The 17,718-nt window shown below is 45.8% G+C and overlaps 1 protein-coding gene across 3 annotated transcripts in view; it reads right to left on the bottom strand.

The window, feature by feature from the left end:
• acat2 (acetyl-CoA acetyltransferase 2) overlaps positions 1-17,718 on the bottom strand; it is a 94,318-nt gene that overhangs the window by 23,248 nt on the left and 53,352 nt on the right. For all 3 annotated transcript variants that reach the window (XM_068044742.1, XM_068044740.1, XM_068044741.1), the window contains one exon: positions 79-196. In XM_068044742.1, coding sequence (XP_067900843.1) covers positions 79-196 — 118 coding nt within the window. The remainder of the gene's footprint in view (positions 1-78; positions 197-17,718) is intronic.

Here is a 17,718-nt window from a genome sequence, read left to right as displayed (position 1 = left end):
TGAAAAAATCCTGTTTGTCTAAAATAGCATTTACCATACACTGGAGGGGTCTTTTCAGTAGTAAGTGACAGCTCTTACCTGTTATTCCCATATGGTAACAGTGAAATGCATCCATCAGACCATCACAAAGAATGACATCCTGAAGCGATACATCACCCATTTTGACTCCAGTTCTCATTTGTGCCACGTGCGGAGTCTAGAGTACAAAATTGAATGTAGCTTTTAGTTTACCACTTTACAGTGGGTCTGCACTTGTGACAGGTGCTTGAGATAAGACCTGGCTGAAAGGAACCACCGAGATTCATTAAACTTCAGTACATTTAAACAAATATCCTAACCTGCATATTTTTATCAATAAAAAGTGTGATTTAAACATTATGCTAGACAGATTAAATATTACTGTAGGGAAGCACACACATATGTGGACTGGCTGTCGACAGGTGCTCATCCACGATGCTCTCTGGTGGTAAAATAGTCTGCCAACACCCATGCTATCCCAAATGACCAACTGGGTGAGGTACCAACGGCCTGTGGGTGCACATGTTGATATTCCAGCAACAGAGAGAAGCAGAAAAAGTTGGTATGGGGGCATGGAAAAAGGACTTCTCCATGCTTTTAAATGAAATTGTCTGCATACAAGGACAACCTGAAGCAATTTTTTGTCAGTGATTGTGAGATTGGTTTTCTCTAGGTATATGAATAGTAAAATAGTAAGTAGAAAAAGTAAATAGTAAAGGGAGGAATGGGACCAGTTAGGGACCAAAAAGGAGATTTGGGCAAGGCTGAATAAGTCACAATGAGAGTATTGTTTCCAGTTCTGGTCACCACACTTTAGGAAGGATGTGAGAGCCATAGAGAGATACAGCACCGAAACAGGCCCTTCAGCCCAAGTCCGTGCCGACCATCAACCACCCATTTATACTAATCCTACATTAATCCCATTTCGCTCTCCCATCCCTACCTTCCTTCAATTCTCCTACCAACTACCTACACTAGGGGCAATTTACAACACCCAATTTACCTGTCAACCCACAAGTCTTTGGCATGTGGGAGGAAACTGGAGCACCCGGAGGAAACCCACGCAGTCACAGGGAGAACTTGCAAACTCCACACAGGCAGTAACCAGAACCGAACCCTGATCACTGGAGCTGTGAGACTGCGGTGCTAATCACTGCACCGCCACCGAGTCCTTGAGAGGATGCAGAGGAGATTTACCCAAATGGTTCTAGGGATGGGAGATTTTAGTTAAAGGGTTAGGTTGGAAAAGCTGGGTTTGATCTCCTTGGAACAAAGGAGATTGAGAGAGATTTAATAGAAGTGTACAAGATTGAGACGGGCTTAGATAAGTTAGACAAGGAAAATCTGTTCCCATCGACTGATGGTACAAGGACTAGGGGGACACAGATTGAAGGTTTTGGGCAAGAGATGCAGGGGGAATGTGAGGAAGAACTTTTTGTACAGAGTGAGTGGAAATGACCTGGAACATATTACCCACGAGGGTGGTGGAAGCGGAGACAATCAATGATTTTAACAGGAAATCGGATGGCCACTTGAGGGAAATAAACTTACAGGGCTACAATGATCAAGCGGGGGAAATGGGACTGACTGGATTGCTCTGCTGGCAAGGACTTCATCAGCCGAATGGCCTCCTCCTATACCGTATGACACTCTGCTACCTGCCCTCTGATTGCGCATGTTCAGACCTTAATCATGAATGTGCTGATACCTTAATTGAAGGCATTTTATAAATCTAAAATATATTACATCTACATTACCCTTGCCTACTCTTTCTGTTACTTCTTCAAAGCATTCAACAAGATTGGTCAAGCAGGGCCTTTCCTTTTGAAATCCAAGCTATCTACTCTTTCATTGTATTATCGGTTTCTAAATGCTTTTCTATTACATCTTTGAGTCAAGATTCCATTATCTTTCTGGTTGATTTTATTTTTCTAACTTGAAGTGCTAAGTACAACTGCTGCATCTGCTGCAACTTGAGACAGACCAGAAATCGACTCTTGAGATCTTCTGGTCTATAACTATTGATACACCAGAGAGTATTTTCATCCCCTATGTTTCCAAGCTTTGTATCTTCCAGAATTACATCAGTGTGCAATGTAGAGCCTTGGGGGTCCCATATAAAGTTTAAATCACTGCTCTCATTAGTTCCTATATAATCCCATGCTGTTGATACACATTGTGGTGTTCTGATTTAGGGTTGATTCAGCAATGAGGCAACAGTGCCACGAGCAGCCCTTTCCAAACTTCCAAGCTTATGCAATTCAAATAAGCAAGTAACAATTATTAGTGCAAATAGGAGTGAATTATCTGGACTTGAAGTGTTGGTTTGGCTGGGATTGGGAGCTGCTTCTGGCCTCTGGGGTACAATTTTGGAACCCCTGCACTAGTCAATTGAAAGAGTTTCTGACATGTGGTATGATAGCACAGCGGTTATGTTACTACACTAGTAATCCAGAGGCCTGGATGGATAATCTGGAGACACCAGTTAAAATCCTGCCATAGCAGTTTGTGGATTTGATACCAAACTGTCCGAGTCCTGAAGGACATAGCTGCCAGATGGTGAGAGAACCAAACTGAGGGAAAAACTTACTCAACCTCTTCCTTGAAAACCTATCCATTGAATCAGTTCGTGACAGTCTTGGCAGGACTGACTTTTGCAGACAAAGCTCCATCTTCACACTGTGTTTTATTTTGTTCAGTTATGAAATCTAAGCATCAGAGTTCAGAAGAGTAAGAGGTGACTTGATTGAAACATATAGGATTCTGAGGGGTCTTGATGGTGGATGTGGAAAGGATGTTTCCTCTTGTGGGAGAATCTAGAACTAGGGGTCACTGTTTAAAAATATGGGGTCGCCCATTTAAGACAGAGATGAGGAGAAATTTTTTTCTCTCACAGGGTCTTGAGTCTTTGGCACTCTCTTCTCCAAAAGGCGGTGTAAGCAGAGTCTTTGAACATTTTTAAGGTAGAGGTAGATAGATTCTTGACAAGCAAGGGGGTGAAATGTTATCGGGGGTAGGCGGGAATGTGGAGTTGAGGTTACAATCAGATCAGCCATGAACTTGTTGAATGGCAGTGCAAGCTCGAGGGGCTGAGTGGCCTACTCCTGCTCCTAATTCGTATGTTCATATGTATCGCTGGCAAGGCCAGCATTTATTCCCATCCCCAATTGCTCCCAAGAAGGTGGTGATGAGCTGACGCAATGAACTGCTGCAGTCCATATGGTGAAGGTACACCCACAGTGTTAGGCAGAGTTTTCCAGGATTTTAGCCCAGCAACAATGAAGGAATGGTGATATGTTTCCAAAAAAAAGAGAAAAGACTTTCATTTATGGAGCACCTTTTACGACCATCAGACATCTCAAAGCATTTTACAGTCAATTAAGTACTTTTTGAAGTGTAGTCACTGATGTAATATAGGAAACATGCCAGCTAATTTGCACACAGCAAGCTCGCACAAACAACAATGCAATAATGGACTTAAGGACAGAGGAAATAGGAGCAGGAGTAGGGCATTCGGCCCCTCGAGCCTGCTCCACCATTCAATAAGATCATGGCTGATCTGATTTTGGCCTTAACTCCACTTTCCTGCCTCCCCCCATGACCCTCCCTTGTCAATCAAAGATCTGTCTAACTCAGCCTTGACTATATTCAATGACTCAGCCTCCACTGCTTGCTGGGCAAGAGAATTCCAAACACTAACAACCCCCTGAGAGAAGAAATTCCTCCTCATCTCTGTCTTAAATGCCAGACTCCTTAAATTGAAACTGTGCCTCATAGTTCTAGATTCCCTCACGAGGGGAAACATCCTCTCAGCATTTACCTTGTCAAGCCCCCTCAGAATCTTACATGTTTCAATAAGATCACCTTTCAATCTTGTAAACTGCAATGGGTATAGGCCCAAACTGCTCAAACTTTCCTCATAATACAAACCCCTCATACCAGGAATCAGCCTAGTGAACCTTCTCTCAACTGCTTCCAAAGCATGTATGTCCCTCCTTAAATAAGGTGAGCAAAACTGTACACAGTACTCTAGGTGCAGTCTTACCAATGCCCTGTACAGTTGTAGCAAGACTTCCTTTTATACTTTTGTACTCCATCCCCCTTGCAAAACATTCCATTGCCTTCCTAATTACTTGCTGTACCTGCATGCTGACTTTTTGTGATTCATGTACAAGGTATACAAGGCCGAGGTATAGAATACAAAAGCAGGGATGTAATGCTGGAACTGTAAAAAACGCTGGTTAGGCCACAGTTGGAGTATTGCGTACAGCTCTGGTCACCACATTACAGGAAGGACATCATTTCTCTGGAGAGAGTACAGAGGAGATTTAAAAGAATGTGGCCAGGGCTCGAAAGTTGTAGCTATGAGGAAAGATTGCATAGGCTCGGGTTGTTTTCCTTAGAACAGAGGAGGCTGAGGGGTGTCTTAATTGAGGTGTACAAAATTATGAAGGGCCTAGATAGAGTAGACAGGAAGGACCTGTTTCCCCTAGCAGAGAGGTCAATTACTAGGGGGCACAGATTTAAGGTGATTGGTAGAAGAATTAGAGGGGACATGAGGAAAACCTTTTCACCCAGAGATTGATGGGTGTCTGGAATTCACTGCCAGGAACGGTGGTGGAGGCAGAAACACTCAATTCTTTTAAAAGGTACATAGACATGCACCTGAAGTGCTGTAACCGGCAACGCTATGGACCAGGTGCCGGAAAGTGGGATTAGATTGGGCAGCTAGTTTTTTCAGCCAGCATGTCCACGATGGGCTGAATGGCCTCTTTCTGTGCCATAATTTTTCTATGGTTTTCTAAGGGACACCCAGGTCATGTACCACAGAATTCTGTGGTCTCTGTCTATTTAAATAATATTCTGCTTTTCTATTCTTCCTGCCAAAGTGGACAACCTCACATTTTCCCACATTATACTCCATCTGCCAAATGTTTGTCCATTCATTTAACCTATCTATATCCCTTTGCAGACTCTTTGTATCCTCCTCACAACTTGCTTTCCTACCTACCTTTGTAACATCAACAAATTTGGCTATAATACCCTTGTAATTGCCTTTAATTAATTTTAAGACACTAGTTATGGACCCACATTTCTCACCCTCAAACTAAATGTGAAATTCTATCGTGTTATGATCACTCTTGCCTAGAGGATCCTTTCTGGCATAAGTCATCACAAACGCATCTTGTTGATGCTCAATTGAATGCAACAATGCGCATCATAACTGGAACCCTCGCTCAACACCCCTCCCCTGACTTCCTGTCCTCACAAACATCACTCCCCCACAAATCTGCCGACTTACGAAAACCCACAAGCTGGTTGAAACCGGCCATACTGCACTTCACTTACCACTCCATAATAACATGTTCATTCCACCTACTGCCTGCCTTCCATCTCAGCGCCCCATATGGAGCAACCTTTCTGAGCAAGATCTACCAGCAGACATCCTTTGAATCAAGGAATGGGAAACACGGGATGTCACTAACACGTTCCTTGTGCCAAACCCCATCTGTCGAATGGCAGGCTTTGAACTACCATGGCGAGAGTGGTCCTTGCTAAACAGATTCAGGATAAGCCAGGGCCCCTGCAAAGCCAACCACCACTGCTGGGACCTCAGTACAAATCACTTATACATTTGTGGAGGGACACAAACAATGCTGCACATTACCGAGGAGTGTCCCCTTCTTCAGACTAAGTGGCAGACTAATCACCTTAAATTCAGCAAATGAGGAGGCTATCGCTTGGCTCTGAGGATTCGCATTTGCTAAATAAAAAAAAGTCAAAGGATCCTTTACCATGAGGTCTTTAATTAACCCTATCTCATTGCACATTACCAGGTCCAAAATACCCTGGTCAGTTCTAGAACCTATTGTTCCAAGAAACTGTCCTGAATACTCTCTATGAACTCATCCTTCAGGCTACCTTTGCCAATTTGATTTGTCCAATCAATGTGAAGATTAAAATCACCAACCCTTACTGCCATTCCTTTCTTGCAAAGCCCAAATATTTCTTGATTTATACTCCGTCCTACTTTGTAACTACTGTTAGGGGGCCTATAAACTACTCCTACCAGTGACTTCTTTCCTTTGTTGTATTTTTTTTATCTCCACCCAAACTGATTCTACATCTTGATCTTTTGAACCAAGATCATTTCCCACTATTGAGCTGATCTCATCCTTTATTAACAGAGCTACCCCACCTCCTTTTCCTTCCCAAATGTCAAAAACCTTTGAATATTCAGGTCCTAGCCTTGGTCACCTTGCAACCATGTCTCTGTAACGGCTATCATATCATACTCGCTTATTTCTATTTCTGTTATCACTTCATCTATCTTGTTACGAATGCTGTGAACATTCAGATAAAGAGCCTTTAATTCTGTCTGCTTACCACTTTTGCCTACTCTGCCGTTATTTGCTGCTGCACTCTTAGCTGTACGCCTCTGTCCCTTCCTGTCACACTCTGGTTATCATTACCTATATCGTTACCATGCACTATTTCCTTGTCCTTTCCCTTTAACTTTTCAAATCTCCCCTCACGTGAACCCTTCCCTAGTTTAAAGCCCTCTCTACTGCTCCAGTCATATGATTCGCCAGGACACTGGTCCCAGCGCGGTTCAGTTGAAGGTTGTTCCAACGGTACAGTTCCCACTTTCCCCAGTACTAATGCTGGTGCCCCATGAATTGAAACTCATTTCTCCCACACCAATCTTTGAGCCACACATTTAACTCTCTAGTCTTATTCACCATATGCCAATCTGCTTGTGGCTCAGACAGAAATTCAGAGATTATTACCTTTGTGGTTCTGCTTTTTAATTTAGGCCCTAGCTGCTCATACTCTCTCAGCAGAACCTCTTTCTTAGTCTTACCTATGTCGTTGGTGGACAAAAACTGGATCCTTCCCCTCCCACTCCAAGGGCTGGATTTTATGGGCCCCCCCCCCACCCCGAGGCGAAGTCTGAGGTGGGAGGGCCCATAGAATCACGACGGCGGGGGGGACAGGGGCGCAGAGGGCCCACCGTCACCCCGTCGCCAAGTGATTTTCCCAGGGGCAGGATAGGCCGATGACTGCCTTCCCACCCAGGGGCCAACTGAGGCCCCTAACTGGCCTATTAATTGCCACTTAAGAACAGCCACTTAAGGGCTTCTCCCCCCCCCCCCCCACCGCTGCTGGGATCGGCAGTGGGTGGGGGGGGTCTCCACCACGCAGGAAGGGCACCTTGTAAAATGAGGCCCCTCCCTGTGGGCTTGGGCAGGGGTGTACCTCCTCCATGGGCAATCTGTGGTCCATGGAGGGCCCCAGCCGGGAAACAATGCACCTACCGGGAACACATCCTCCTGGGCTTTACAACCACCCCCAAAACCCTCCTCGCTGGAGCCTTCCAGACTGGCTCCGTGACCCTGCCTCACTCACCTTGGGCCTGGGGTTCCAATGCTGGGCCTGTGTCCAAAGTTTCTGCAATATCCCTGTCTTTAAAGGGACGGAGATCCCAACGCGGGAAACTTGGACAAAAAAAATCAACGGTGGGTCGCTCCAGGGGGGATGAAAAGGCCGAGGTGGGGGAGCCCCGCCTCCTACACAAAGTCCAGCCCCGAGATGATGTTCTTAACCCTGGCATTGGGCAGGGATCACTGCCTTCAGGACTCATATCTCTCCCCCTTACTATACTGTCCCCTACTACAAATATATTCCTTTTAACTCCCCCCACACTTGAATGGCCCCCTACACCCCAGTGCCATGGTCAGTTTGCTCACCCTCACTGCAGTCCCTGCTCTCATCCACACAAGCTGCAAGACCATAGAACCTGTTGTTCAATTGCAGGGGCTGAGACTCCTCTATTGCTACCTCCTGGGTTGCCATACCCGTCTCTCTTGTAGTCACACCCTCCGGTCTCTGACCACGGACCAAATCAGTACCTAGCCTAAAGGGTGTTACTTCCTCCTGGAAGAAAGTGTTCAGGTAACTTTCCCCCTCCCTGATGCATCGCAGTGTCTGAAGCTTGGACTCGAGCTCATCAACTCTGCTCTGATGTTCCTCAAGCTGCAGATGTGGTTGCTGTGGATCACACAGGTGTCCACCAGCTCCCACATGCTACAGCTGCCACACATTAATTGCCGTGTCATCTTTACTGTGATTTATTTAACAAGTTAGGCTTAGAAATACCACTCAACAATTATCTGTAGTTATATCAATGGGTTTAACTAGTTAATCGATAAATTAAATGAAAACTTATATCTCCCCAGTACTAGTTTAAACTACTGCCCCCATTTAGAGAGAAAAAAAAAAACTTAAAACTCAACCACTCACCTGCCTGCTCGTCTAATTAATGCTTCCGGGCATCAGCTCTCGCGTCTCGCTGCTGGTTTCTACCTCTTTTTCTCAGACCACTCTTTTTGTGTAAAAGGTCAGAACAGCACCTCCTCCCTCACTGCACTAAATCTCCTCACTTCCCAAACTCTCACTATGTCTCGAGCTGCTACTTTTGTGCCTGCTCACTTTGTGCGCTTAGCAAGACCACCTGCATTGAAACAGCTGAAATTCTACAGAGCAGAGTCATGCACTGCTGGCTATGGAAACCAGTTCTAACTAGCTACCTAATTAACTAACTGTAGCTCCCTCTCTCGCAGGGAGCTTGTTTATCCCTGACCTAAGACTGAAAGAAACTGAACTTTAACAGTAAATTGTAGTTAAATGCTAAATGCAAACTTGACTAGCTTTCAGAATGACATTAACCCTTAAAACCCCCGTACAATAATTCCCAAACTCCCACTCTGTCTTGAGCTGCACTCAGTTACGAGCTGCTACCTTCATGCTTACTTTGACCAGATAATCTGTTTTTGTGACATCGATTGAGGGATAAATATTGGTCAGGACACTGGGGATAACTCACCTGCTCAACTTAAAATAATGCCATGGGATCTTTTACACCTACCTGAGAGGGCAGACAGGGCCTCAGTTTAACGTCTTATCTGAAAGATGGCACCTCCAACAGTGCAGCATGCCTTTAAGAACAAAGAACAGTACAGCACAGGAACAGGCCATTCGGCCCTCCAAGCCTGCGCCGATCTTGATGCCTGCCTAAACTAACACCTTCTGCACTTCCGGGGCCCATATCCCTCTATTCCCTTCCTATTCATGTATTTGTCAAGATGTCTCTTAAACGTCGCTATCGTATCTGCTTCCACCACCTCCCCTGGCAGCAGGTTCCAGGCACTCACCACCCTCTGTGTAAAAAAAACTTGCCTCGCACATCCCCTCTAAACTTTGCCCCTCACACCTTAAACCTATGTCCCCTAGTAACTGACTCTTCCACCCTGGGAAAAAGCTTCTGACTATCCACTCTGTCCATGCCGCTCATAACTTTGTAAACCTCTATCATGTCGCCCCTCCACCTCCGTCGTTCCAGTGAAAACAATCCGAGTTTATCCAACCTCTCCTCATAGCTAATGCCCTCCAGACCAGGCAACATCCTGGTAAACCTCCTCTGTACCCTCTCCAAAGCCTCCAGGTCCTTCTGGTAGTGTGGCGACCAGAATTGCACGCAATATTCTAAGTGTGGCCTAACTAAGGTTCTGTACAGCTGCAACATGAAGTAGTACTGCACTGGAGTGTTAGCCTTGATTTTTGTGCTCAAGTCCTGGAGTGGGACTGATATATTTTGAGAGGACTTTGAGAGTATACTATAAATGGCATGATTTTGAAAAGAGTAAAGGAGCAGGGATATTGGTGACCAGATACACCTTAAAGGTGGCACAAGCAAGTTGATGAGGTGCTTAAAAAAGCACAGGTTATTTATGTTTATAAAAAGAGGCACAGAATATAAAAATCATCATGCTAGAACTTATATAAATCATTGTTTAGGCCTCAGCTTGCGTATTGTGGACAATTCTGGGAACCACATTTCAGCAAAGATTTAAAGGCTTGAGAAAGGGTCCAGAGGAGGATTACTCGGATGTTACCAGTGATGAGGGATCAGAGGTTGGAAAAGTTAGGACCGTTCATCTTGGCACAGAAAAGGTTAAGAGATGACCTAATAGAGGTTTTTAGGATGGTAAGAGGTTTTTGAAAGATAAGAGAAAAAGCATTCCCTCTGGCGAGTGAGTCAATAACCAAAGATCACAGATTTAAAATCATTGGCAAAAGATCCAGAGGGGAGATAAGGAAATTATTTTTCACTCAGGGTGGTCGCGATCTTGAACCTGAACAGGTTATGGAAGCTATTCCCTAAATAATTCAAAAAGGAAATTGAACTGGTACTTGAGGATGAGAAACTTATAGGGTTATGGACAAAAAGTGTGGGTGTGGGTCTAAGCACAGGCACGACGGGCTCATTAGTATGGCCCTGCTGAATGATTCTATGATTATCCAGGAAAAAGCAGCCCGCTTGATTGGCGCCCCATCCACCACTGTAAACATTCTCTCCCTCCACCACCAGCACACCGTGAGTACAGTATGTACCATCTACAAGATGCACTGCAGCAACTCACCAAGCCTTCTATGACGGTGGCAGGGCAGGTTGAGAAAAGGCATACAGGATTCTGGGCTTTATAAATAGAGGCACACTGTACAAAAGCAAGGAAGTTATGATGAACCTTATATTGTGCCCAATTCTGTGCACCACACTTCAGGAAGGGTGTGAAAACTTTAAAGAGGGTGCAGAAAAGGTTTACGAGAATGGTTCTGGGGATGAAGAGCTTCAGGTACGTAGATAGTTTGGAGAAGCTGGGGCTGTTCTCATTAGAAAAGAGCAGGTTGAGAGGAGATTTGATAGAGGAGTTCAAAATCATGAGGTGTCTAGACAGAGTAGATAGAGAGAAACTATTCCCATTATTCACGCCATCACCAAGACTGCCTATTTCCACCTCTAACATCGCCTGACTTCGCCCCTGCCTCAGCTCATCTGCTGCTGAAACCCACATTCATACCTTCACTACCTCAAGACTTGACTATTCCAGTGGATTCCTGGCTGGTCTCCCACAGTCTACCCTCCGAAAACTTGAGGTCATCCAAAACTCTACTGCCAGTGTCTTAACTTGTACCAAGTTCCCGTTCCCCTATCACCCCTGTGCTCGCTGACCTACATTGGCTCCTGGTCATGCAATGCCTTGATTTTAAAATTCTCATCCTAGTTTACAAATTCCTCCATAGCCTTGCTCCCTCCTTATCTCTGTAACCTCCTCCAACCACACAACCCTCAAATATCTGCGCTCCTCTAATTCTGGCCTCTTGCGCAGGTTCAGTCGAGGCATTCAAAAGGGAATTAGACTGTTAACTGAAAAGAAAGAATGTGCAGAGTTTCGAGGAGAAGGTGGGGGAATGGAATTAGGTGAATTGCTCATTTGGAGAGCCGGTGTAAACATGATGGGCCGAATGGCCTCCTTCTGCGCTGTAACAATTCTGTGACTCTGTGATCTCCGATTTTAATTGCTCCATCATTGGTGGCCGCACCATCATTTGCCTAGGCCCTAAGCTCTTGAATATCCTCCCAACACCTCTCTGCCTCTTTACCTCGTTCTTCTCCTTTAAGAGGGTCCTTAAACCCTACCTCTTTGACCAAGCTTTTGGTCATCGCACCAAACATCTCCTTACATGGCTCGGTGTCATATTTTGTTTTATAATATGAACATAAGAAATTGGAACAGGTGTAGGCCCCTCGAGCCTGCTTGGCCATTCAATAAGATCATGGCTAATCTAATTGTGGCTTCAACTCCATTTTCCTATCTGCCCCCACAAAATGTTTGACTCCCTTGTAGATCAAAAATCTGTCTAACTCAGCCTTGAATATATTCAATGACCCAGTCTCCACTGCCCTTTAGGGTAGAGAATTCCAAAAGATTAATGACCCTCAGAGAAAAAAATTCTCCTCATCTCCGTCTTAAATGAGAGATCCCTTATTCTGAAACTGTGCCCTCTTGTTCTAGATTCCCCCACGAGGGGAAACATTCATTCAGCATCTAACCTGCCAAGCCCCCTCAAAATCTTATACATTTCAATAAGATCACCTCTCATTCTTCTAAACTCCAATGAGTATAGGCCCAACCTGCTCAACCTTTCCTCAAAAAACAACCCCTTCATCCCAGGAATCAGCCGAGTGAACCTTCTTTAAATTGCTTCCAATGCAAGTATCTTCTTCTTCTCCTTCTTTGGCCTCCCTGTCTCGAGAGACAATGGGTAAGCGCCTGGAGGTGGTCAGTGGTTTGTGAAGCAGCGCCTGGAGTGGCTATAAAGGTCAATTCTAGAGTGACAGACTCTTCCACAGGTACTGCAGCTAAAATTGGTTGTCGGGGCTGTTACACAGTTGGCTCTCTCCTTGCGCTTCTGTCTTTTTTCCTGCCAACTGCTAAGTCTCTTCGACTCGTCACGCTTTAGCCCTGCCTTTATGGTTGGCTGCCAGCTCTGGCGATCGCTGGCAACTGACTCCCACGACTCGTGATCAATGTCACAGGACTTCATGTCGCGTTTGCAGACGTCTTTAAAGCGGAGCCATGGACGGCCGGTGGGTCTGGTACCAGTGACGAGCTCGCTGTACAATGTGTCCTTGGGGATCCTGTCATCTTCCATGCAGCTCACATGGCCAAGCCATCTCAGGCGCCGCTGGCTTAGTAGGGTGTATACGCTGGGGATGTTGGCCGCCTCGAGGACTTGTGTTGGAGATACGGTCCTGCCACCTGATGCCAAGGATTTTCCGGAGGCAGCGAAGATGGAATGAATTGAGACGTCGCTCTTGGCTGACGTACGTTGTCCAGGCCTCGCTGCCGTAGAGCAAGGTACTGAGGACACAGACTTGATACACTTGGACTTTTGTGTTCTGTGTCAGTGTGCCATTTTCCCACACTCTCTTGGCCAGTCTGGACATAGCAGAGGATATGCAAGTATATCCCTCCTTAAATAAGGAGACCAAAACTGTACGCAGTACTCTAGGTGTGGTCTCAACAGTGTTGTGTAGCAAGACTTCCCTACTTTTATACTTCATTCTCCTTGCAATAAAGGCCAACATTCCATTTGCCTTCCTAATTACTTGCTGTACCTACATGCCAACCTTTTGTAATTCATGCACGAGGACACCCAGATCCCTCTGTACTGAGCATTCTGCAGTCTCTCTCCATTTAAATAATATTCTGCTTTTCTATTCTTCCTACCAAAGTGGGCAACCTCACATTTACCCACATTATAGTCAGTCTGCCAAATTTTTGCCCACTCACTTAACCTATCTATATCCCTTTGCAGACTCGTGTGGCCTCCTCACATAGAAACATAGAAAACAGGAGCAGAAATAGGCCATTCGGCCCTGATCCGCCATTCAAAAAAGATAGTCTAATTCAGTACACTGTTCCCGCTTTCTCCCCATATCCCTTGATCCCTTTGGCATTAAGAAATATATCTATCTCCTTCTTGAATATATTTAATGACTTGGCCTCCACTGCCTTCTGCTGGAGAGAATTCCACAGGTTCACCACCCTCTGAGTGAAGAAATTTCTCCTCATCTTGGTCCTAAATGGCATACCCCGTATCCTGAGACTGTGACCCGTGGTTCTGGACTCCCCAGCCATCGGGACCATCCTCCCTGCATCTAGCCTGTCTAGTCCTGTTAGAATTTTATAGGTTTCTATGAGATCACCTCTCATTCTTCAAAACTCTCGTGAATATAGGCCTAGTCGACCCAATCTCTCCTCATACATCAATCCTGCCATCCCAGGAATCAGCCTAGTAAATCTCCTTTGCATTCCCTCCATGGCCAGAACATCCTTCCTCAGATAAGGAGACTCGTGTGCACACAATACTCTAGATGTATACAAGGTCCTGTATAACTGCTAAGGTACCGCATGGGAGATTGGTTAAGAAGGTAAGAACCCATGGGATCCAGGGCAATTTGGCAAAGTGGATTCAAAATTGGCTTAGTGGCAGGAGGCAGAGGGTGATGGTCGAGGGTTGTTTTTGCAAGTGGAAGCCTGTGACCAGTGGTGTACCACAGGGATCAGTGCTGGGACCCTTGCTGTTTGTAGTTTACATTAATGATTTAGACGTGACTATAGGAAGCATAATAAGTAAGTTTGCAGATGACATGAAAATTGGTGGTGTCGTAAATAGTGAGGAGGAAAGCCTTAGATTACAGGACGATATAGATGGACAGAGCACTGGCAAATGGAATTTAATCCTGAGAAGTGTGAGCTGATGCATTTTGTGAGGACTAACAAGGCAAGGGAATATACAATGGATGGTAAGACCCGAGGAAGTACAGAAGGTCAGAGGGACCTTGGGGTGTACTTGTCCGTAGATCATTGAAGGCAGCAGCACAGGTAGATAAGGTGGTTAGGAAGGCATATGGGATACTTCCCTAATCAGCTGAGGCATAGAATATAAGAGCAGGGAGGTTATGATGGAGCTGTATAAAACGCTAGTTAGGCCACAGCTGGAGTACTGTGTACAGTTCTGGGCACCACACTATAGGAAGGATGTGATTACAAAATTATGAGGGGCATTGACAAGTTAGATAAGAAACTTTTTCCCTTAGCGGAGGAGTCAATAACCGGGGGCATAGATTTAAGGTAAGGGGCAGGAGGTTTAGAGGGGATTTGAGGAAAAATCTTGGCACCCAGAGGGTGGTTGGAATCTGGAACACACTGCCTGAAGAGGTGTTAGAGGCAGGAACCCTCACAACATTTAAGAAGCACTTAGATGAGCATTTGAAACGCCATAGCATACAAGACTACGGGCCAAGTGCTGGAAAATGGGATTAGGATAGGTGCTTGATGGCCGGCACGGACACGATGGGCCGAAGGGCTTGTTTCTGTGATGTATAACCCTAACAACTTGCTTTTCCACCTATCTTTGTATTATCAGCAAATCTGGCTTCATCCAAGCCGTTAATACAGATTGTAAATAGTTGCGGCCCCAGCACCGATCCCTGTGGCACTCCACTAATTACAGTTTGCCAATCTGAAAAGACCCATTTAGCCCAAATCTCTGTTTCCTGTTAGCCAATCCTCTATCCATGCTCATATATTACCCACAAAACCATGTGCTCTTATCTTGTGTAGTCACCTTTTATGTGGCACCTCACCAAATGTCTTTTGGAAATTCAAATACATTACATCTACTGGTTCCCCTTTATCCACCCTGCTTGTTAGATCCTCAAAGAACACAAATTTGACAAACACAATTTCCCTTTCATAAAACCATGTTGGACTCTGTTTGATTGTATTATGATTTTCTAAACAAAGTGACTCCTGACAATTGCAGCCCAGCGCTATCATCAGAGCACTCCCAGCTTCGCACATGTGCAGAACAGACTCTTGCTGTCAGTATGGTGCTGCGCATGTGCAGCCTATGTCAGCACCCGACATGTCAGGACTAATTCATGTATGCGCGCGAAAACGTCATCGCGGACTGCAATGTCTGATCGGCGCCTCGCTCCCCGCCTCGCCACTTCTCCCCCCTTGGCCACTCACACCCCGCCTCGCCACTTCTCTCCCCTTGGCCACTCGCTACCCGCTTCACCCCTCCCCTCACCTGTCGGCCACGCGCACCCCGCTTCGCCACTTCTACCCCCTCTGCTCTGCCTCTGCTCCCTCCCACTTCTGGGGTCCGCTTCCATCCGCGATTGCCGCCTCTCTTCCCTGCATGGGGGAAGAAGGGGAGAGAGAGAGTGACAAGTTAGGCAGAGGAGGGGAGGGAAACTGCGATCGGGGAGCACAAGCGGGAGGGAGCGGGGAGTACAAGCGGGAGGGAGCGGGGAGCAGAGGCAGAGCAGAGGGGAGGCAGCGGCAAGGCGGGGATTGAGTGGCTGACAGATGGGGCGGGGGCAGTTGGGTGAAGCGGGGAGCAAGTGGCTGAGGGGGCTAGAAGTGGCGAGCAGATGGGCATGGGAGGCAGCGGCGAAGAGAAGCGGGATAGCAGAAGGGAGTGGGATAGTGTTGGGGGTGGGATGGAGGCAGCGATAGCAGCCACTGTGGGCATTTGGGTTTCATTTGTTTTTGTTTGATTGATAAATTGAGCAGCGCCATCTTTACTACTGGCAGCTGCCAAAAACGTCGCTGACAGTGATGTTTCAGTACATGAGGCTGTATTTGTGCATGAGCAGGTACTGCGCTACCTAGTGGTTGTGTTGTCAGCAAACGCAGCCTTTTCAAACTGTCCTGCTACTACTTCCTTAATGATGGATTCCAACATGTTCCCAATGACAGACATTAGGCTAACTGGCCTATAGTTTCCTGCTTTCTGTCTCCCTCCTTTCTTGAATAGGGCGTTAGTGGTTTTCCAATTCGCTGGGACCTTTCACAATCTAGGGAATTTTGGAAAATAACAACGAATGCATCCACTATCTCTGCAGCCACTTGCTTTATGACCCTTGAATGCAGGCCATCGCGTCTAGGGGACTTGTCAGCCTTTAGTCCCATTAGTATTCCCATTACTTTTTCTTTGGTGATAGCAATAAAAGCCAACATGCCACTGATTTTCCAAGTTAAGACTTCCTTAATAATAAGTTCTAGCATTTTCCTGACGACTACTGTCAGGCTAACTGGCCTGTAGCTCACTCTTTTCTCTCTCCCTTCTTTCTTGCATAGCTGTGTTACATTTGCTAACTTCCAATTTAATGGGCCCGTTCTGGAATCCGGAAGATTTTGGAAAATCATATCCACTATCTCGGCAGTTACCTTTTTTAGAACCCTAGCATGTAGCCAACAGATCCTGGAATTTGTAGGCTTTTAGTCCCTGAGTGTTCTCTAATACTTTTGCTCTGCTGATATTAATTACTTTAAGTTCCTCACACTTATTAGCTCCTTGGTTCCCTTTATTTCTGGTATGCAATTTGCTTCTCCTACTGTCTCTGCTATTTCCTTATTCCCCAAAATAATTTCTCCTACCTATGCATCTAAGGGACCAACATTTACTTTAGTTGCTCTCCTCCTTTTTATGTACTTGTAAAAGATCTTACAATCTGTTTTTATATTCCTGGCTAGTTTACTCTCATTCTTATTATTAACTTTTTGGTCACCCTTTGCTGGTTTCCAAACCTCCTCTAATCTCCAGGAGTGGTAGGGGATTCCATAATTAGGGGTACTGATAGCAGGACTGAGAGTCCCGCATGGTATGTTGCCAGGGTGAGGGACATCTCTAATCGGCTTGAAAGGATATTGGACAGGGAGGGGGAGGATCCAGTTGTTATGGTCCACGTTGGGACAAACAACATAGGCAAGGCTAGGCAAGAGGACCTGTTTGGGGATTATCAGGAACTAGGAACAAAATTACAAAACAAGTCCTCAAGGCTAATAATCTCTGATTAACCAAACCACGTGCAAATTGGCACAGGGATAAGAAAATTAGGGAGGTAAACACGTGGCTAAAGGAGTGGTGTGGGAAAGAGGGGTTCCATTTCATGGGGCACTGGCATCAGTATTGGACAGGAGGGAACTGTACCGTTGGGACAGGCTCCACCTGAACCGATCCGGGACCAGTGTCCTAGCAGAAAGGATAAATAGGGTGGTCACAAGGACTTTAAACCAGTAAATGGGGGGGGGAGGGGGAGGCCTCAGGGGAAATCAATCCAGTTTCAAAAACAAGTAACAGGACAGAGAATAAAGAAACAGTCAGGAACCCTACTTCAGGAACTGCAGGTAATGGCAAAACTGCAAGATGTATACTGATTAAACCAGAAGAGAGAAATAATAAACAGGCAAATAAAGCATCAGTGCTGAGGGACAG

The sequence above is a fragment of the Heterodontus francisci genome, chromosome 13, assembly GCF_036365525.1.
Source record: "Heterodontus francisci isolate sHetFra1 chromosome 13, sHetFra1.hap1, whole genome shotgun sequence".
Taxonomy (NCBI): domain Eukaryota; kingdom Metazoa; phylum Chordata; class Chondrichthyes; order Heterodontiformes; family Heterodontidae; genus Heterodontus; species Heterodontus francisci.
The sequence above is the reverse complement of the archived record's forward strand: the minus strand, read 5'-3'. Positions and strand labels throughout refer to the sequence as shown.